The 23,052-nt window shown below is 36.9% G+C and overlaps 1 protein-coding gene across 1 annotated transcript; it reads right to left on the bottom strand.

Moving 5' to 3' along the window:
- Window positions 1-8,497: 8,497 nt before the first annotated feature.
- On the bottom strand, window positions 8,498-22,723 carry LOC121733161 (glutathione hydrolase 1 proenzyme-like). Its single transcript, XM_042123331.1, has 11 exons — window positions 22,659-22,723; window positions 21,857-22,015; window positions 20,268-20,537; window positions 19,708-19,845; window positions 19,351-19,551; window positions 18,871-18,983; window positions 18,251-18,393; window positions 16,800-16,990; window positions 15,111-15,351; window positions 11,950-12,063; window positions 8,498-9,107 (listed from the first exon to the last, which is right to left on the bottom strand). The coding sequence occupies exons 1-11, from the start codon at window positions 22,706-22,708 to the stop codon at window positions 8,952-8,954; spliced, it is 1,776 nt and encodes a 591-aa protein (XP_041979265.1). The 5' UTR covers window positions 22,709-22,723; the 3' UTR covers window positions 8,498-8,951.
- Window positions 22,724-23,052: the final 329 nt, after the last annotated feature.

Here is a 23,052-nt window from a genome sequence, read left to right as displayed (position 1 = left end):
TACGCTGAGCTCCCTCTCACCATGGTTCGGGAGATCAATGTCCTCCACCATCCCCTACTAGCCATCCCTTTATACTCAATAAGAATGTTTTTTTTTAATTATCATTGTTTTTACCAACTAATTATATTTTAATTTACTCTCAAAGCTTATTTTCATTCTACTACTTCAACTATGATTATTGATTAAGGTACAAATAATAATACTCTTTTAATCGAAACCAATTTATTGGTGATTTCCAAAATTATCATTTTAAATTCTTGCTGTTAGGTAGGTAGATGCAAAAAGAGACGTGTGCGATTAACAAAATATTATTATCCCTTTCCAATTATTATTCCCACTTTTCGGCTCATGAAACTTAAATATACCTGAAAACAAAAAAAAAAAACATTAGTAGGTATCCATTTAATAATTATTATTCGACATAATATTTTCACAAATGTTAAATAAAACAGTTTAAATTCAATGTTCTCGCCTAGAATCTTATTATTTCGATTCAAATGTTTTAATTTTTTTACACCACGTTACACGTAAGTGTGACCATTCGGAAACACCTTATACCTACATTCTGCACCGACTTTTAAAACCCGTCCCGTCCCGACCCGTCTTGTACTTTGACACAATACAAACATTGTATTATCTATGATACAAACCAAGCTGGCAGTTTGACATGACGTTTGTCAATAAATTAAATTCGTTTGACGTAATCAATTAATTCATTCCAATGTATTTTAAGATTGAATCTGTTGTTGTCATGGAGACGCCAAACATACCTGTCAAATATTGTAAACATCGTCTCTTTCCTATATTTTTTACGATTTTTAGTACCCTGAACTGAAATAATACCTGAAAACAATAAAAAAATATTAGTATTATTCTACAGAATACTAATTTAGCATTTAAAGAATGCTTAAAATATTTCAACTACAGTAAAATAACAATCTAATCTAATATTACCTGCAATCATTAGAACTATTCTATAGTTCTGTTTATTTTTATCGGATTACATCTGATTCTGAAAATACAAATGAAAAACCATTGATTTAAAACTGTTTTATTCACAATTTAACAAAATTATATTGCAGCATAATATTGTCATCGCTTCAAATATCACATCACATTTTGCAGTTCAACGGAATACCTATAAAAACACTAAAATTATATAATTTCGATACACACAATGTTTTTTATAACATTTTCTATAACATTTTAATATTTTATCCACCGAATAAATATTTTTTACTGCACTGCCTTTAAAACACACCCGCCCCGCACTTAGACACAATACAAACTGGCATTTTGACATGACGTTTGTCAATATATAAACTCGATTTGACGTAATCCTTCGTTCCAATGTTATTTGAAATTCAAATTTTGAATCTGTTGTCGTTGTCAAGGAGACGCCAAGCATACCTGTCAAATATTGTAAACATCGTCTCTTTCCTATATTTTTTACGATTTTTAGTACCTACCCTGAACTGAAATAATACCTGAAAACAATTAAAAAATATTAGTATTATTCTACAGAATACTAATTTAGCATTTAAAGAATGCCTAAAATATTTCAACTACAGTAAAATAACAATCTAATCTAATATTACCTGCAATCATTAGAACTATTCTATAGTTCTGTTTATTTTTATCGGAATACATCTGATTCTGAAAATACAAATAAAAAACCATTGATTTAAAACTGTTTTATTCACAATTTAACAAAATTATATTGCAGCATAATATTGTCATCGCTTCAAATATCACATCACATTTTGCAGTTCAACGGAATACCTATAAAAACACTAAAATTATATAATTTCGATACACACAATGCTTTTTATAACATTTTCTATAATATTTTAATATTTTATCCACCAAATAGACATTTTTTACTGCACTGCCTTTAAAACACACCCGCCCCGCACTTAGACACAATACAAACTGGCATTTTGACATGACGTTTGTCAATATATAAACTCGATTTGACGTAATCCTTCGTTCCAATATTATTTGTTATTTGAAATTCAAATTTTGAATCTGTTGTCGTTGTCAAGGAGACGCCAAACATACCTGTCAAATATTGTAAACATCGTCTCTTTCCTATATTTTTTACCATTTTTAGTACCCTGAACTGAAATAATACCTGAAAACAATAAAAAAATATTAGTATTATTCTACAGAATACTAATTTAGCATTTGAAGAATGCCTAAAATATTTCAACTACAGTAAAATAACAATCTAATATTACCTGCAATCATTAGAACTATTCTATAGTTCTGTTTATTTTTATCGGATTACAACTGATTCTGAAAATACAAATAAAAAACCATTGATTTAAACTGTTTTATTCACAATTTAACAAAATTATATTGCAGCATAATATTGTCATCGCTTCAAATATCACATCACATTTTGCAGTTCAACGGAATACCTATAAAAACACTAAAATTATATAATTTCGATACACACAATGCTTTTATAACATTTTCTATAACATTTTAATATTTTATCCACCAAATAGACATTTTTTTACTGCACTGCCTTTAAAACACACCCGCCCCGCACTTAGACACAATACAAACTGGCATTTTGACATGACGTTTGTCAATATATAAACTCGATTTGACGTAATCCTTCGTTCCAATGTTATTTTAAATTCAAATTTTGAATCTATTGTCGTTGTCAAGGAGACGCCAAACATACCTGTCAAATATTGTAAACATCGTCTCTTTCCTATATTTTTTACCATTTTTAGTACCCTGAACTGAAATAATACCTGAAAACAATTAAAAAATATTAGTATTATTCTACAGAATTCTAATTTAGCATTTAAAGAATGCCTAAAATATTTCAACTACAGTAAAATAACAATCTAATATTACCTGCAATCATTAGAACTATTCTATAGTTCTGTTTATTTTTATAGGATTACATCTGATTCTGAAAATACAAATAAAAAACCATTGATTTAAAACTGTTTTATTCACAATTTAACAAAATTATATTGCAGCATAATATTGTCATCGCTTCAAATATCACATCACATTTTGCAGTTCAACGGAATACCTATAAAAACACTCAAATTATATAATTTCGATACACACAATGCTTTTTATAACATTTTCTATAATATTTTAATATTTTATCCAGAAAATAGACATTTTTACTGCACTGCCTTTAAAACACACCCGCCCCGCACTTAGACACAATACAAACTGGCATTTTGACATGACGTTTGTCAATATATAAACTCGATTTGACGTAATCCTTCGTTCCAATGTTATTTGTTATTTGAAATTCAAATTTTGAATCTGTTGTCGTTGTCAAGGAGACGCCAAACATCCCTGTCAAATATTGTAAACATCGTCTCTTTCCTATATTTTTTACGATGTTTAGTACCCTGAACTGAAATAATACCTGAAAACAATTAAAAAATATAAGTATTTTTCTACAGAATACTAATTTAGCATTTAAAGAATGTCTAAAATATTTCAACTACAGTAAAATAACAATCTAATATTACCTGTTACGTTAGTAACATAGAATATCATTGTTACCTGCAATCATTAGAACTATTCTATAGTTCTGTTTATTTTTATCGGATTACATCTGATTCTGAAAATACAAATAAAAAACCATTGATTTAAAACTGTTTTATTCACAATTTAACAAAATTATATTGCAGCATAATATTGTCATCGCTTCAAATATCACATCACATTTTGCAGTTCAACGGAATACCTATAAAACACTAAAATTATATAATTTCGATACACACAATGCTTTTATAACATTTTCTATAACATTTTAATATTTTATCCACCAAATAGACATTTTTTTACTGCACTGCCTTTAAAACACACCCGCCCCGCACTTAGACACAATACAAACTGGTATTTTGACATGACGTTTGTCAATATATAAACTCGATTTGACGTAATCCTTCGTTCCAATGTTATTTGAACCAACGGAATACCTATAGAAAGCACTTAAATTATATAATGGAATTACTAAAACAAAAAATTACTAAAACTGGAATTACTAACTCGATTTGACGTCAGACGTGTTTTGCAGCTTTTTGGTGTATAGACATCGTCTACTCGGGCTCCTGACTTAGATTAACTTTTCTTTAGGGACCGTGCAGAAACTATAGAGGGCGTCGTAATTCGACAGCAGCGACACGATGCGAGTAAAAGAAGTAACTTGTAAGTGACTTTGGCTTCGCATTCTCTTTGACCACGGGTAGTTTATAAGTGTTTTTTATATGTTTTAGACTATGAAATGATTTAATACTTACACTCCCAAGTTGCCACATGCGAGAACAACAACAGATTTCCAAGAATCCGCGATCGAAGGATTAAAGTAAAAGATGACGCCCGCAACTCCGTTGCGCCAAAAATCATCTATCGCGCAAGAACCGTACATTTTTCCGGAATACAAAGTATCCTATGTCCTTTCCCGGGGCTCAAAGTAAATCCATACCAAATTTCAGCAAAATTTTTTCAGCGGTTTGGGCGTGAAGTGCTAACAGACGTCTACACTTTCGCATTTATAATATTGAGTATGGATGAGTTTCTAACCGTAAACAAAGAACGAAAGCGTGAATAAAAATGTTTAAAGCTTATCTAGTTATCTAAGAAAATATCTGAAAAAGTAATTAGTAGCATCCATCAGCATAGAAAATAAAAACTTGATAAATATTATTGCAAATAAAATAATGAAGATGCAAAAATAATTATAATAATAATTTACTGAAAATGCTTGTGGATTAATAAAATAAAACAAGTTCACTAAAATAAATGCTTTTATTTCATCAACCTTCTGCGATTCGCTCGATACCATCTTTACAACTTTTGTCTGTCACTATTTTTAACTAGTGTACCTCATCAGTGCAAACACTATATAAGTATTCTTTAAATAACACACAAAGACTGCACTATTAATAGTTTTCCTACTTGAAGAATCATCCTTTTGAGAACCAACACTTTGACAAGATGGTTCAAGATAAGCACTATTACGGAGTACTATTATATTCTGTGCCTCAGTGTTGAATTTCTGGCAGGACTTCTCCAAATTATCCTTACTTTTGATGCAACTTGTTGCATTCTAGTCGATGTCTTTGAAATTCTTTTTTAAAAGAGTTTTTTTTTATTTTCTTCTCCAGGAAAAATTGTAGGTAGGTTAGGTAGGTAGGTATATCATTTGCCGAGTGTACAGGATTTTCCGATCTTGGTCAATTAAATGAGCGGTGCATAGGTATGTAAAATTTAGATGGAACTTGGAAGCCAGTTTGGATGTTTACTGAAAGAAGCAACGGTTATAGGTTAGGTTCATATTGTGTTCATCTAAATGAATATACGGTTATGATCTACAAAATTCAGTGTTTTTACGAGTCTATACATAACATTCATGGAACTTTTTAAGTACTTACGTATGTTTTACCGGCTTTTATCCATTTCTTTCGTTTTTCAATAAGCCATGGCATGTGAATACTTTTGGCAGGAAAATAGTAAAATTGTAGATCGTTCGATTTGCCTTTATTTTTCTTGTATGTATTAGAACACCCGGGAATGCAACAATGCTTGAAAATACTCAAATTTCTCAAGAAATCCTTTAATTTTCCGTAGCTTGACTTGAGCTTGTCAATAAAATTTTCGTAAAAGTTTCGGCTACTCGTCACTAGTGGCAGTGTCATCGCTCTGCACGGTCCCTTTACTTCTATTCGATAATATAGTTATTCGAACCTAGACTGTTAATTTTTTGACAGGTAACCTCCATGAGAAACTATACGTGTCACCTCCGACAAGCTTATCCATCAATCTGGTAAGATTGACGTGAAACTGATCGTCTATACCTCAATGCCCGGATTGATGGATTTTTTAATATTTTGATATATTGGCAATTTTCGTCAATCTCGGTAAGATTGACGTCAGATTGATGGTGTAACCGCGTTCATCAGTTTTACGTCAGTCAATGTTCTTTGCGCGATTGAGGAGGAGGACGGTTCGTCGCTACTCGCTACCATCTGTGGGGCCTGGGGGTCTTGCCACCGCAAGCTACTTTGATCGAAGTATACTGTACTTGGCGAAACGTGGCGGTAGCGGTCATTGACTCGCTGTCAAAAAACTTGTCATTTTCTACTTATAAACCGCGATTGACAATGGACTACAACATCGGACAATTCATTGTCAATCGCGGTTTATGTGGAAAATTGTCATTTTCCATATAAACCGCGATTGACATCGAGTCAATGACCGCTACCGCCATGTTTCGCCGAGTACAATATAGAAAAAGATTATAGTATTATCATATCGCTTTTGGTTTTGTGGAACAAACCCTACAAAAACTATATATGTTAATAAAATATCTTAAAGGGATGAGGCGTTAGAAAGATTATTGATAATATTTAAAAAGTTAGGCCTTATTCTTCCATTGAAAATATAAAAACAAAATTAACAGCCTGGGTGCGAAAAGAGAGAATTAAAGAAAATTTTAGTATTTAAGGACAGGAGTTGGAGTAGACGATGTCATCATATCTTAATTATGTTGAGCTTAACTGTACTTAAAGGAATATGTAATAATAGAACTATCTACACTGCGGTTCGAATCCACTAATTCAAAAACAGGTCTTTTCTGTTTCGAACCGCGGTATGAATCGGGCAATTAAAAAACAATCCTTCGCTGTTACTGTGGTGTGAACCAGGTGTGCGACAGACCCCAATTTACCAGGTCTGCAGTCTGCACCAGTCTGATTATAAAGTATAGTTTACACAGAGTCAATAATCTTGGCGCCAGTTCTGCAGAAGCCAGTAATTATTGCTTGGCCCCTTTTGTTTAGTCAAAGCCATCGCATTCACGGATTTTTTTCGGGTGTACAACGTGTGTGGTTAAAAAAATAAATAGTTCGGGGCAAAGTCTGTTGAAAAATAAATGTAAGTTGATTGAAATATTAGAAAAAAGAAGACGAAATGATTATTCCAGGGCTAGGACATATATTCAAATTTAGGTACCATAATCTGTGAATTTAGGTTTTTGTCTGTGGTTTTTAAGCTATGATAACTTAAAATATGCATTATAGGTTTATGCTGAATGATTTCTCCTTTTTTTCGGTTATAAGCCTATCATGGGCCTTGGCCTACTTTTCATATTTCTGAATTTAAAGTTAAGGACTATCTTAAGGACGTCGGGTTAAAATAAAATAGTAACACAATTTAACAAAACAATGAATTTTATTCGTTATGTAATGTAATGGTAACATTTATCATCACAGCACAAATATAAACTAGGCACTAACAATTAATAATAATAATATTATTATCGTGCCGGGCCGGGCCGGGTGCCATCGAAATTCTTATACATACGTAATACCAAAATCATTTTCTCATACGAAAATATTTAACATGTTTGAGTTATTTTTCGTATGAGAAATCAATGATTTTGTTATTACGCATGTACCTATGAGAATTTCGATGGCACCCGGACCCTTAAGTAATAATTATAAATAGAAAATTTAAAGAAGTGTATTATCAACAAGACTACATGAGCATTAATTGTTAAACTAATTAATACGGTTATTTGAATTTTGAAATCAGTGACTCACCAATTTTTACAACATTATTTATTTAAGTACGTACAAGAAAGTAAATTCGTTACTTGAAATAATTAGCAACATTTACGTCTTTAGGTCAATATATTTAATTATTTGTCATAAGATCACGAATCATGAGTGCCTAAACGCTATAATCCTTAAAATGAAATAGGTACAATTCTACGAGTTTTAGAAAAATAGCACCATAGTATTTTAGTTACAATCACAGTCAAAAGTCAAAACTGCTCTTAACCAAACTAACAATAAAAACTCTATGAGCCCCACCTTATTTTTTTTTTATGTGTAAAACCATTTTTTTTATGTGTAAAACCATATTTTATAGTTTGTGCGTTCTAAGATGATATGGGTGACAGTTTTCATGTTCCTTGCTACGGGTTTTTTTTACAAGAAAACAAAAAAAAATCAAAATGTAATAAATTCTATTCCATCTACAAAAACAAATGTTTCCTATAATTGTAAATGAATAAAAATGAAAAGATGCTAAATGCTAACTTATTAATAAAAATTATAAATATTAACTGTGAAATAGGAGTATAATATTATTGTTACGAAAACATTTGAAAAATTTCATAATGCATGAAACGGAACTTACGTCAATAGAGATTGACTCTGTTAAATCGAAATCAAATCGATAAAAAAGGGCGGCCATCTTAAATCGCCGGCACCACTGAAATGTCAGTACGAAATCGATAATTTCGATTGCAATTCCTTTACAAAGTGATTCGATATTTTTAAACTATCGATTAATTTTTGTTAGGTAACTTCCCTACTATTGTCAATTATAATGTGTCACGCATATATATCATCATAAAACGCACAAACTATAGATAAAATAAGTATGAAGGTCTCCTTTCACTTGAGTGTTTAGAAAATTATATTTTGTCTCTCTGTTCTCCTGACTGAACAATAAACAATCAGTACTTAGTACTTACCTATAACAACTGTAGGTACTAAATATTGGCGAACTAATAATTTAAATTAACATTTATAAATTATTTGAGTATGAGATACAAATTCACGGCTGTTCCAACAACATGGCAAAAATCTTATTCTTAAATAGTGAGTTATAACCACAGACAGCTAATACCCTTTCTTTGATTTTTTTTTAATTTTTCACTTTTCATTGTGTTGCAACTAGCAGCCACAAAGAAAATCTTGAAAGAACACAAGCTTAGATCAATTGACATTGAGACGAGACGATTTAGAAACAAAATATGCCTTTTAAACATGAGACAAACGCTCTTAGCTGCCTGTTTGCGTTTCAAGGCATACCTAAGTATTGTGCGCCGTCTCGTCAAAGTTTGAACTGACCCTTACACTGGTATAATTTATAATAAGTTACATCTACGATCATAGTCCGTCGATGCTGCCGACGCGGCGCGGGTCTGTCTGGGTCTGCCAGAAGCCGTCGGGACCTCGTAAGGTGCCCACGATGGCAGCGAACCCAGCCGTGGGACCCAGCTGGGTCGTCTCGTGCCCACGCGCTTGGAGAGACTTCAGCAACTCCTGTAAAACAGTAAATAAGTCAGTTAATACCACGATGACATCATGACACGGTCACTGTATTACAATATTACACGGTCGAAATAAGAGTTTACGTCTAAGACTGGGTTGCACCAGAGGCGTAGGTAAAGTTAAAGTTATAGTCATAGTTAAGGTAAATTTAACTTTAACTTTAACTTTACCCTTAACTTTGCCCGGAGAGTTGACAGATGACAGCTGATCCAACAAGGTTATACATGCGCGTGGGCGAGGGCGCTGCTGGTAAAGGAGAACTGTCAAAAATTGCGGTTTTTGTATGATGACAGCGTTAGTTCCTTTTTTCGCCACATGCATTTAAAACCTTGTCGAGCTCTATGGTTATAGTTAAATATAGCGTCTTGATGGCGTCCATTTTTAAATATTTGACATTTTGCACTGTATTCAAAGTTAAAGTTAAAGTTACAGTTAAAGTTAGTTGGTGCAATCCAGTAAGACTGGGTTGCACCAACTAACTTCAACTTTAACTAGAACCGGAAAATTGACAGATGTCATATGAGAATATGGGGTGTTTGGACGCCATATTTAACTTTAACTTTACCCAGGCCTCTGGTGCAACCCAGTCTAAGCCTTTTTTACACGAAAAAAAAATAATGACAGCGCTGTTTTTGTATTGAAAAAAATATATTTAGACGCTCGCGAGGTATAAGTCGCAGTAGTATGCCCTATAAACATATTAATAATATTACAGCACACAGATTTTTCAGCCGAAACCGAAACCGAACTTTCGGCCATACTCAGTTTCGGCCGAAACCGAAACCGAAACTTGATAAAACATTTAAAATTACGGTACTGATTGATTTTTACATAAATTACAACTTTTTAAACTAACCACATTGAATTTTTTACTTTTTGCGACATTTATTATAATAAAAATTATTAATCTTAGACTCGAATATGTTCCCTAGAAACTTTTTTGTACTATATTCCGTTTTTTATACGATTCCAAGTAGGTGCTATTTCACCAAAGAAATTAAACGCGCTTAGCTCACACTAAACCGGTCTTAAACACATAAACACAATTTAATTAAATAACACTCAATTGCATTTCACCAACATAAACTAAACTCGTTCACAGGCAATCCGATTTTTATCTTCTGAACGCCCAATAAGGACTTCAATGTGTTTTATGAAGTTAAAACTCGAGTTTTATCTTCATAAAACACATTGAAGTCCTGTCAGTGTAGTGTCATGATAGATCGAAAAATAGACGAAAAAATTGTTAAGATGACAGTGTTCACAGATGCGTTTGGTTAGTTTATTTATCGTTTCTTGCTATTTTGTTAACAATTTTTTTATTAACAAAACAGCGACAAGGCTCCAAAAAGATAAAACAATGTAAAATCATCGCGTGACGTCACATAAAATTAGATTTATTCGTCGTCGTCGTCGTAAATAGTGATTAAAAGAAGATTATGAATTTCATTTGAAACAAAACGAGATTTACATCCCCGTAGGAACGCGTTCAATGAGAACTAAGTTTTATAAAACGAAGTTGTGTGATTGGTGAAATTCTCCCTTAGACATTAACAACGTACCTACTACTGAAAACATATTCAGTTGCAGTGTATTATTTTTATGGGAAACATGGACGCGACCGCTGTCGAAGTTCAAAACGAAATTACTAAGCAAACTTGCAGTTGACGTACATTTTTTTTGCTCCAGAAGGCGTTTTGCCACTAAACTTGAAAAATATATTGAGGGCCGCATGAGTGAAGCGTACGGGGAAGTGGGCTAGATAAGATTCTAGCAGGGTAGTAGGGTCTAAGAGATTGCGTGTCCATATATTTTAAATATTTAAATAAAAAGCGTAGTGTGGCGAGATGATTTACTAGATAAATCTCGCAAGATGAGCCGGAGCCTCGCTGACAATCAAGCACGAGTTAACTGCGAAGTTTACTGAACGACGCATGAGTTTCGGCAGGGCCGAAAGTTTAGGCTATGTTTTTTCCGAAACCGAAACTAAGGCCGAAACTAGATTTTTTGGTCGAAACTGGCCGAAACCGAAACCGTAAGTTCGGTCGGTCACTACTAATAACCATACAACGGCAATCCGGCTGACAAAGCTGGTGAGCTTGATCAAACCCGATCGTAGAAAATAATTTCTTGACGTTAATTTCTCATTACTAATACTTGTAGATACAGAAATATTTTTAATATAATAGATATATTAAAGAAGAAAAAACGAGTTGGACTCGCCCATGAAGGGTTCCGCAGCAGCAATAAGGTTTATGTCTATGAAATTAAAAGGTTTTTGATTTATTTTTATATATCAGTTGATTTTAATAAAAGTTATGACATGACGTATAAAAACCACTTGCTCGATCTCGTTCAAACCAATTTTCGTTTTTCGTTGGTAGTTTTTAAAGTAATGTACATCATATATTTTTGTTAGAATTATCATGACTTTAGTCAAGTTATAGGGGGGGGGGGGGGGTATTCGGCACACATTTTACCACTTTGGAAGAGTCTCTCTCACAAACTATTCAGATTAGAAAAAAATGATATTGGAAAACTCAATATGAATTTTGAAGATACATACCCCACACGCATAGGTTACATGAAAAAAATGTTTTTTTGTTTCAGTTGTTCCTATGGGGACCCCTAAAATTTTTATTAATTTTTCCATGTTTGTATCAAAATCTTAATGCGGTTCACAGACTACATCTACTTACCAAGTTTCAATAGTATAGTTCTAGTTTCAGAGAAAAGTGGCTGTGGCATACGGACGGACAGACAGACATGACGAACCTATTAGGGTTCCGTTTTTTGCCATTTGGCTACGGAACCCTAAAAAGGTGTAACTTACCGGATCGACATTGGCTTCGTGCTCGATGTGCATCGGCACGAGTTGGTGGTGCAGACGCGGCCGCCGTATCACAGGCGAGTACTCCTCCTTCTCATACAGGGTCTGCATTACCACCTAAACAAAATATATTGATGTAAATATTATGTTATATGAAAATAAGTATATTATGCAGCAGAATATCTTCATGCATATCGCACAAATTATTTAGTATACACATTAGCGCGAATTCAGATACAATTGAAAATAATATTAGACTAAGGGCTTGAAGGCCATCTACCACTTAACTTGACAGATAGAGTATGGAGAATCAGTCAAATAAGCCTACCCGGCACCGGAAGTGGTGAAACAGGCCCTAATACATCTAAGTTTAACGTTATAATAATAAATAATGCTTCTAAGCAAGTTTAATTACAAGGATACGGCTGAGCTACATGACAGCTGTACAGGGGCGGATTTATATTTTTACAAGATTTCCCGCGCGGCTTTGCCCGCGTAATTTAGGAATTTGACGGAAACCGTACATTTTCCCATAAAAAATATCTTATGGGAAAGTGATGATGATGATGAATGTAATTTGCATAGTAGCATAATATGCTTTCCGTTCTTAAAACAACGCCGAAACTCCCAAACTTGTAACTATAAAGAATCAGGAGTTTTCTCAGCACCTTCCGAACCACGGTATACCAGGTACCTATACCTCGGTGCAAAATATTACTTGTTGGTAGCATAATATGTTTAGAATATTTTTCACGAAACCGAAGTCACCACACATTTCCCTATAAATTTTGAGGAGTTCCCTCGATTACTTATGGATCCTTCATTAGATCACCACTTTTATGAATGTAATACCAAATTGGGATGATTCTCTATATACCAAAAGAAAAATTTTGAAAATCGGTTAACAAACGGCGGAAAGTCGGTTAAAATAAATCTCCCTAATAGTAGGTAGTGCTATCGTTTGCTAAGTCATTTCATACCGACCAAATTTTTGTCCAGCGGTAGCTTAATATTTATCAATCAATATAATCCGCGTCAGTCGCCGCACGCGTGGTAGGATGTTAACTGAGAGTATTTCAAAGTTGTAAAAAAAATAATTGCGAAAAGTGATTTTATACCGAATGAAAATTTTATGGATGATTATTGAGGTCATGCTTAACCAAAAATGCACCGTTAGCCGTATCGCAGACAAGGGATTCAACGTCAGTCGCGTTACTGAACTATGTTAAAAAAATTAAAATATAAAGTAATTTCATACCGTACAAAATTTATACAGGTGAATGTTGATACCTTTTTAATAATAAAGACCACCGTCAGTCGTTAATATGCGGGTGGAAAGCCCGTCAGCCAGCGATATAAGCTATAACCAATATAGCCTTACTTCGCGCTCAATGTATCCTAGGGTGTCGCGTATACGACATTTCCACCTGCAAATATTCAGCTGATGGCGATTTTCGTTTGAATTACCCATAAAATTGTCTCACATAGCAATTTTAAGCAATTAATTCGATAGTCAATATTTATGAAAAAGAATTATATACATTTAACTTTAAAAGCGCCATCTGTTGTTATATACTAAAACTAAAATAGCACCTACCGAACCTAAACGTGTATAATCTAGATATGAACCTTTATTGGGTGCGAATTTGGATCTTTTTAATGTCAATTCAATACGCTTCCCAACAACAACTTTGAGATACTCTCAATTTTTATTCCACCCATACTGGAGTAGCTGGCGACCTAAACTCTTATGTATTAATAGAATAGTATTATTGTTACGATTTTCACTCGGTATGAAATGACTTTTTAAAATGAGCGCGACCTCCCCTACTATAATACATCACTGCAAATGCAGATTGCAGACTAAAAGTGTGCGCCGTCTGCATTAGCGCGTGTTGAAGCAAACGTTCAATTTTTTTCGCACAATTTTTGTGCGGCGCGGCGCGACCCGGCGCGGTGCGGTGTGCCCGAATTACACGGATTTTTTGTGCGCCGGACTTTTTGCGCGTCGTGTGCGTTACTACTTAGAGAGATCGCCGACGCAGCTTCCCTTACTGCATATTATAATTGCATAGGTTCTATTTCCACAGACTAAAAAGTGCGTCAATTAAATAATTAAACGCTTTCCTTGCACTTATTCCACTTTATTTTAATATATTTATTACAAAATTGTTAAATACATACGACCGGTTTCGAAAAAAATTCGGATTTTATCGGAACCGGTCGTGTATTTAACAAGAAGATGAATTTCCACCAAGAAGTGACAGTACATTCAATATCATATTTAAAAAGTGCGTCACGGATAGTCTGTCGTCTGCGCAGCACCTTGTGAGGAAACGCTAGTCACTGTTATTCTATACAAACGTATTCCCAATTTACACCCTGGACAGTGCGTCTAGACAAATGATTTTTTAACAAAATATTGGGATAAAGTCTATGCCTCTACGTTCGTTTTTAATTAAATTTACTAATAAATAAAAAATATGACCCTTCAAAAATAGCAAAAAATTAATGCCCCGTACCCCGCCAATCCACCGACCATAAAACAAATTTGAAAGATTTTTAAGATAAAATAAAAACGTAGAGGCAAAGACTCGCTCTTCCTGAAGATATTAAAAAATATAATATACAGTGTGTACCAAAAATAAGTTATAATATTTTAGGGTGTGTACGTGTTCCTTGTAGAGAGTTTACTGTGAAAGTGGCAGCTCTGAAAGACGAAAAAATTTTTTCACTTTTGTATGGGAAGAGCCCGAGCGTCACGAGTTTCCCCATACAAAAGTGAAAAAAAAATTTGGTTTTTCAGCGCTGCTACTTTCACAGTGAACTCTCTACAAGGAACACGTACACACCAACTATTATCACTTGTTTTTGTTACACATTGTATATTAGATAGGCTCTATTTTGAAGGAAGAATCATAGAACTACGTTACCTCGATTTACTGTATCTGTCTCTATCACAATACACGTGCCGGCACAGGGTGAAGCGTGATGGCAATAGTTTCTTCGTTAAAATTCTACTGCACCCGCGTTCCCTCTATGTACGAACTATGCTGCTATCCAAGGACGCCATAGGTCGCTGCCGCCCATAGGCCGTGGCCCATACTGCCTATACGTAAGTCCAGAGCTGCAGTTGTATGATGTATAATAGCATTATTAATTACCAATGAAATCTGCGTAGTGATCTTCGTGCCTCCAGCTGCTCCGATTACTAAGTCCGGATGTCCGTCTTTATTGACCACGATGGACGGAACCATGGAGCTCAGCGGTTGGATACCGGGCTCTATCATGTTGGACGGCGACGGAGGCATACCGTACGAGTTGACCTGGTCGGGCACAGCGAAGTCATCCATCTCGTTGTTCAACATAAAGCCTAAGGAAGGCGAACGTCTTTGCGCACCCCAACTGAAAAAAAAAAAACAAGAAATTAGCGACCGTTACAGTTTCTATGCACCTTGCTTAATAAAAAAAAACAAAGATTTGAATAGAAAGAGCGTTTCGAATATATTGAATAAAAATCTTTGACATTGGAACAATAGATTGTTAGTTTGTTAGGTAGTGACATCATGTTAGATCTTTGAAGAATTCACCGTGTATAATCAGACGGACATTTTACTACCTATACATTACAATACTTATATAAAACTAAATAGTTATGTTACTTTAAATACTTGTCTACCTGCCGTAGATAAAATATAAGTAAGTAACTTACATAAATAATATCTCCTTATAAGTTTATGACAAGATTCCAAGAACCTTAACAATATAAACTATCAAAGGCGTGAATAAAGTTATTTTGTATTTAAAATATAGTTTATCAATTTTTATCAGTACATAATTTATATCGTTTGCACTGTGCACATGGCCGGCAGGGGAACTCCTTCCGCACCTATCTTGCAAATTGTAACAGCTATGCCACAAGCCTTTGTTATGGACTGTGATAGCAGATATTGCGCCTGTTGCAAAGCTGTCGCAATTTACGTAATTACCCTGCGGATTTAACCTAGGAGTACATGTCGCACGTGCTACGGGCACTGCTCTTTGGGAGGCCCCGCACTCCAAATTCCAACAAAACATATTTTTTTTCGTCAAATCGCTTTTACTATAATTATATGACAATTGCGATATTGTTAATTTTTGTGGCATCTTGGTGTAGTAGATCTCCGTTACACCAAGATAGCCTTTAACCTTTCTCACCGACTAATAAAGGGTGAGACGAGAGAGTGAGAGAGCCAGCCGACACGTACCACAAGTTCCACACTACAACAACACCACGTGGTCATTTCGTATTGCAAATGAACTGGACTATTTACATACAAGTAGGTCACATATTGCAGTCGTTGTCGACCACTTGTGTGATACCGACCACATCGCAACCACAACGTTGCGTCGATGCAATGACACTCCGCGCCACAGAATACAAATTACTCACGCTCCGCGCACACCACCCGCGCTCTTCCCCCCTCCGTTTCATTGACTTTCGTACGTAACCACAGCGCAACTACTGGCGACTACGCAACCACGTCGACATTTTGTCGGTACCACAACGCAACTACAAAAAGCTGCAGCGACACCATTCACACGTAACCACTGCTCGACGGCATTTTGTCGTTGCGACGTGGTGTGGTTGTGGTGCGTGTGGATTGGCCTTTAGGCCAGGCGCGCACTAGCGGCAGCGGCTAGGTCGCGGCGGCCATCGAAAATATGGTGTGGCCGCTGACCGCCGTGCGGCCAGGTGCGCGTGGTCTATGGCAGTTTCATACTAAGGTATCTATCTCGATGTCCGTCGCGACCTGGCCGCTGCGGTTTGGCCGCTGTGCGCGCCCGGGCTGAGTCGCAAAGCTATCACTTACATGTAATTAATAGTGCTAGTGACAGACACGGCGCTGCCGTCGGGCGCCACCACCGACACTTGGGCGGTGCCGTGGTCGTCCGCGCCCTCGAACAGCGCGCCGTAGTGACGCCAGTCGTTGTACGTACGCGTGTCGTCGATCAGACTCCGGTACGTCAGCGACCAGGACTCCGATGTCAGGTTGCTTTGTAACTGAAATGTACACCTTATTTAAATCCTAAAATAAACAAATTCCAAAAATGTAGAGCAGTGATTTTCAACCTGTGGGTCGCGAAGCTTCTGTGGGAGGGTCGCCAGTTAGTCGAGACTTGAGAATGTTTCAGTAAAAAAAACTATGAAGTAAGAGAATTTTTACAAAAGTATACATACTTATATATATTCATAAACATTCATGCATGATAAAAAAGCAAAGGGTTACCTTCGCAGCATCGGTCGCGTCATTTGAAAACCACAAACGTAGAATACTAGACTCTGCCTGACGCTTCGTTTGCTCATATTGTATTAAGTACTTATTAGTATTAGAGGGATAGCTTTACAATAACAACCCAAGTATAATAATACATACAATATACATAATACTCAAAAAATTGTGAAATTAAAACTAAAGCTATGTCTTCTTAAGTCGCTGGTTTCTAAGCAGCGACTTAGAAACCAGCTCATATTCAGCAGGCGTAGCATGGTCACTATAGAAAATATGGTTTCTTTCTACGGAAGAATAGACAAAGTGACAGTTAGACGAAGGAAATCCGCCAATTTGTCGATAAAATCTGTCAGTATGTCGATTCTTTCCCATGTCTAATGTTGTTATGCCAGCCCTGCAGAAGCAGTAAATTGCAACGAACAATGTAATAATAATAAGCAACACGACTATCTATGATAAAAACATTATTTACCGTGAAAACAATAAAAAATACCATAAAACGGTGTAAGGAGATTTGATAAGACTTTCTTGGCACTCTAATATAGCGGTCGTAACTCGTAAGTTGAGTAAATACCTAATTCATAGCATCTTAACTTGCTTTGCTTTTGTCAAGCAATTAACTGTTTCTCAAATCACAGCATTACACAGTAAGATTTAAGCAATCATTTCGCAGCCGTAAGGAAGCTGTATAAACTAATTTAGTTACGAATGTTATGGTAAACACCTATATATACATACAGTGTTAACAATATAAACTCTAATAACTTTGACTGTTTAATACGTTAACGGCGAAACACTAAAATTAGGCTAATATTGATTTTCGGTAGACAAAGATTTATGAGAATAAAAAACTAGACCGAAAATCGATCCGCCCGTTTGCAGGATACGATGCCACGAAAAATACACAGACCGACAGATAGACTGTTCTTTATTACAATTTACATAGTACATACATCCCTCTTTTTCCTCAAGGGGAAAAATAAAGCTTAAAGAAGTATTGTATGATATAAGTATTTTTAACACTAAATTACCTCACGTATATTAATCGGCGAGTGAACTCGTGTGGGGTCTCCCAGACCCGTACGTTTGGCGTACGCGTACTTGAACGTCTGTATGATGCGATGCCAGTAGAGGCCGCTGTAGGCCTCCACGTCGGTGCCGGTCCCCACCCAGCCTTTAAGAGGATACCACAGCGGCTAGAGAAATGAAAAAAAAGTACGTGTAATATCTATAGCTGTCTCCCTTACCTCAAGCCTATACCGCAGAACGCGATAGAGACAACTGCAGAAAATCCAGAAAATCAACGATTCGTTGTCCCCTGATTCCTTCTCCAAAACTTAACCGATTTAAGTACTTTTTTCATTAAAGATTAAAAAAAGGCTTGAGCTGTGTTCCTATGTTTTGCTTTTTTTGTATAATCTATCCAAATCTGTTTTCTGGACGTTTGAACACAGTGGAAAATCTGGCCATTTTTTTGGGTTTTTGAACGTTCATATCTTATTTAATAATTAAATTATGAAAAAAAAGAAAACATAGGGACATTGTATTAGTGGCCGTAGATATTCAGGAAAAAAATTATAACTCTACTAGCATTATCCAGGGAGGAAACAGGGGACAACGTTTGTATGGAAAAAATGGCGGTGTGGAATCCTCTTAAGGATGTTGAGGATGTAGGCCAGAACCGAACCCGAGCCCGGCAACGGTACGGTGTACAGGGTGCGCTCCGGCGACAACTCTACCGTTATTGGATCCTGCCATTCTACGCTAAAAGATTAAATTATTTGTGAATATCGTCCAACGTCATTTAAAAATGTTGGATATTCGTTAAATAAAACAGGGATATAAATATGGAAGACGATTTATACTATCAGAGTAGTCGGTTTAAAGGCAAATGACGGAGATCGTACAATAATTCGGTACAGTACAATTTAAAAAAACCACCTGATATTGAACACAACTCATCTGACAGCTGATACTCCATAATTTATCTATCATATATTTATTCATATATCATATATTATATATATTATTATGGATAGCCTATCCGGCACTTATCAGGAAGTGGTGAAACAGGCCCTTAAAAAGTTATTTTGAAATTTAATTTGCAAGGTTCTATTCACAATGAACTCACTGGTAATTCCTGAGATCGTCCTCTGTGACGATACCCCCGAAGCCTTGTATATCTCGGGCCAGCGAGGCCGTCATGGATCCGTTGTGAATCGCCTCCGGGCCCTCCTCCGCTATACGGTCCAGGGTTTGCGCGAACAACGGGTCTTTGATTAAGTCTCCTTCTTTGTACACCTCCCCGGTTTCTGGATTGACGTACAGCTCTCTGAAAATTGATTTTTATTAATTCACTTAAACACATAATATACAGTACTTAATACTTATCACTTCGGAAATGTCGCAGTCATTCTCAATCCGGACTTAAAACTCCCCTAACGCCACTACTGCTTTCACTCTGATCTCTCGAATTTAAATAACGTAACTCATTGAAGGCTGCTCGTGGATGACGTTGCTGTACGAGTCGAGGACGCGGCCCTGGTATTCGCTGACGCGGTGGCCCTTCCGGCAGAGCTCCGCCGTGGGCTTCACTAGTTCCCGCCACTCCAGGTGCCCGAACTTCCTGTGGACATGGTTGTCACCTGTATAACAAAGCACTAGCGTATTTTTTATATAAAATAAGGGGGCAAACGACGTACGTACGAACGTACTATGTAATGTCCTATCACGTGGTCTAATAAGCTAATAAATATGTGCCAAATAAAATCGCTCCATTGGTTTGTGAGATTTGCGCGTTTAAATAAATAAACTCTTCAAGTCTATCAGTACAATTTTTTTGTGATTGGGGGCGGGCAAGTGCCCCAGCGTTATGAGATTGCCCATACCGCATACGGAAAAGTTAAAATAGATAAATTGACAGGGAAATAAGAAACCCTGCCGTGTTGAGAGATTTAAAAGTAATTAATAACCAGCCAATTGCTGTAATGCAAAATAGTGTATTTATATCGTTTATTTTTTCAGTCCTTAATACGGAAACTTTCTTACTCGTGTAATGCGCCGTAGCCACGCAGCTCGCCCGGCACCGCCACCGCCAGCCCTCCAACGGTAGACGAGGCGTTCTGGTACATTTCTGCGTACGCGGCTGCGGGCGCCCGCTCGCGCGCGTTGAGCACCCGAACTTGCCGTGTAGAGGCATCGTACACGGTGGCCAGGAAGCCGCCCCCGAGGCCCATGCACTGGGCGCATCCTACGCCCTCGCAGAACAGCGTCGCTATAGCAGCATCGACGGCGGAGCCCCCCTTCTCTAGTATGCCGCTGAAATAAAAACGACAGCATTACCGCTGAGTTGCTGCTGAAAAAGAATCAAGATACAGGGTACCACGAAACGGTTTTGAGACTCAAACAATCGGACGAGAATGTTGGGTCATACTCTAACAAACGTGAAATGACGTTGTTAGAGCAGGACGCGGCATTCTCGTCCGATTGTTTGAGTCTCAAAACGGTTTTGTAGTAGGCCTACAGATACATACTATTGCATAGCTTTTATCGTGGGCTTGGAGCGCGGCGACCGAATCAAGAAATTCCGTAACGAAAAATCTAACACACCGCACTCCGACCGGCACAGCGGTGCGGCTGCGTTGCCAGACTTCGGCACGGTGTTTGTGTGCGTGTTACTAGACGAATGCTAATTATAATGGAATAAGTTGGCAAAAAATGCTACGCAATAGCTTTACCGCGGCAGTTCCCGGGTGCCAGACTTTTTTTACTATGGTATCAGGATCCCACATTAAAGTAAACGTGCTAAGTATAGGTATCTAGAATTATTTACTTATCTTTATCGCATTAACTGAGTCGGCAAATACTTAGTTTGCAATAATTTGTTGACAATGCTACACAAATACGCTCATAATCCACACAAAAGATTTTCGGGTAGTGCCAGCACCTACTTGTACCAGATTACTATAAGTATAGTTACAACAACAATCTACAGACCTTGTCGTGATTATTGTTACTTGTTAGCGCAACTGAATATAATTGTAACTTTAGAATTATAGAGATATTAAAGTCTGTAGATTCAATAAGAAAATGATCCGCATTATATCGAGAAAAGTTGTGCGTTATCTACAATGTAGAGCATGTTCGCTGACGGCCTACGTCACATCCGTGGACAGATATTTGTTTGTTTGTACGGCCACCCTTGAAATGCTTTCTTCGTAGGAATGAGGAAACAAAGTGGATTGGCAAAGGAAATCTGTCGTTTAGGGCCTTAAATCTGTCAGTTTTTCTACTGTGGCCATCACAGAAATGGATATTTCTGTGGTGGCCATGCTAAGAGGGCTTACAGACGAACGGCACTTGTCGCGTGCCGCCGACTGCCGTCGACACTCGACGCGTGCCGTCAACAAGTGCCGTTCGTCTCTAAGAAGCCTTTCAGCAACTTAATTAACTGTCTAACTCCAATGTTGGGCTAAACCAGAGGTCCCCAAACTTATTTTGTCTACCGCCCACTTTAAGAACAAATTATATTTTAGTGCCCACACAACGCCCCCATTTTTTTTCTGGGCCCTACACCTTCAGACCTTCAGGGGGCGTTATCGCCCACTTCGGGAAAGGCTGGCCTAAACAGTACCCACCGTCCGATAGCAGCGCACTCTATGCCATTAGCGGCGACGACGGCGCGCCGGTAGCGGCGGTGCTCCTCGCTAGCCCAGGGCCGGAGCACGAGCACGGCGACCAGCGCGCACAGCACCACCGCCGCCAACACGCTGCCCACTATCACGCATCGTCGGTTCCTGAAAGGGATGGTAATGAGTACGAGTTTCTGAAACGGATGGTGATGAGTCCCCCACTTACCCAGAGGCGGCGTAAGGCGTGGACGACCGCCCACGGCCCGCGGTCTAAGGTGCCTCGCCGCTCGCGCCCTTTTGGTTACGAGGTTTTTTTTAGGATTTACGAGTTTTGATGTCCTCTTGCGTGATTCATCATGGGGCCTCGCAAAATAATATACCTATTTTAGGGGGCCGGCAAGATATATCTTGCCCACATCAAATTTAGGTCTTGCCCCGCCACTGCACTTACCACAGCCTTACGATGCCTTGAAAACACTATTAGTTAGTAAGTAAACACCAGAAAACATAATATGACCTTATCTCAATATTACGAAAATTTGAAATGCGCATTCCTCCTAAACGGTGGGGTTTTGCTGGAAGTGGTACGGGGAGCTTTTTCGCGTCCAAAAGATCCTTCCTCAACAGTCAACCCATGTGTCCACCAAAAAAAATTTGGGGTAGGTTTGTAAACCTTAGCCGTGACGTCTATATAAGAGACATAATTATATACAATAACAGTCACCCTTAAGTATTATTACTATGTTTTGTTACATCTGTATACTAGGGAACCTGACTGCAAACTTTTCTGTTCATGGACTACACTTACATAACGGAGGATATCCCGAGTGAACAAAACATATTCATCAGGCAGGTCATGCCTTTGACGATTTAAGTTTTTAATTTAAATTCCTTATCAATATGCGCGTATTTTTATTAGCCTTAGAATTTAGTTTTAACTTGGGTTTCCTCACCTCAAAATTTGGTGATTTCTTGTGTAGATAGCAGATTTTTGTTAAAATTTTATTTTGCTAACAAATATACGGACACAGGTCGGCTAGAAATCAAAACGTAATATAATATTTTTTGCTTATATTTGTTAAAAATTAGTGCAAGTGTATATAAATATTTTATAAATATTTTGGACAGACAGAACACGAAAAATTTGATAAAAAAGTATAGACAAAAACAATGGATGTTCATATTATGTCAATTTTGACAGC

This window comes from Aricia agestis, chromosome 13 (assembly GCF_905147365.1).
Source record: "Aricia agestis chromosome 13, ilAriAges1.1, whole genome shotgun sequence".
Taxonomy (NCBI): domain Eukaryota; kingdom Metazoa; phylum Arthropoda; class Insecta; order Lepidoptera; family Lycaenidae; genus Aricia; species Aricia agestis.
The sequence above is the reverse complement of the archived record's forward strand: the minus strand, read 5'-3'. Positions and strand labels throughout refer to the sequence as shown.

Bases quoted from the DNA above. Each gene is read 5' to 3' on its own strand.
- LOC121733161 (XM_042123331.1), bottom strand. From the start codon at position 22,708: ATGACCTGCCTGATGAATATGTTTTGTTCACTCGGGATATCCTCCGTT. The intron at 22,016-22,658 runs GTAAGTGTAGTC...CATCCCTTTCAG, and splicing joins CTCGGGATATCCTCCGTTAT to GAACCGACGATGCGTGATAG. The intron at 16,991-18,250 runs GTAATTTAGTGT...TGTACATTTCAG, and splicing joins CGCCGATTAATATACGTGAG to TTACAAAGCAACCTGACATC.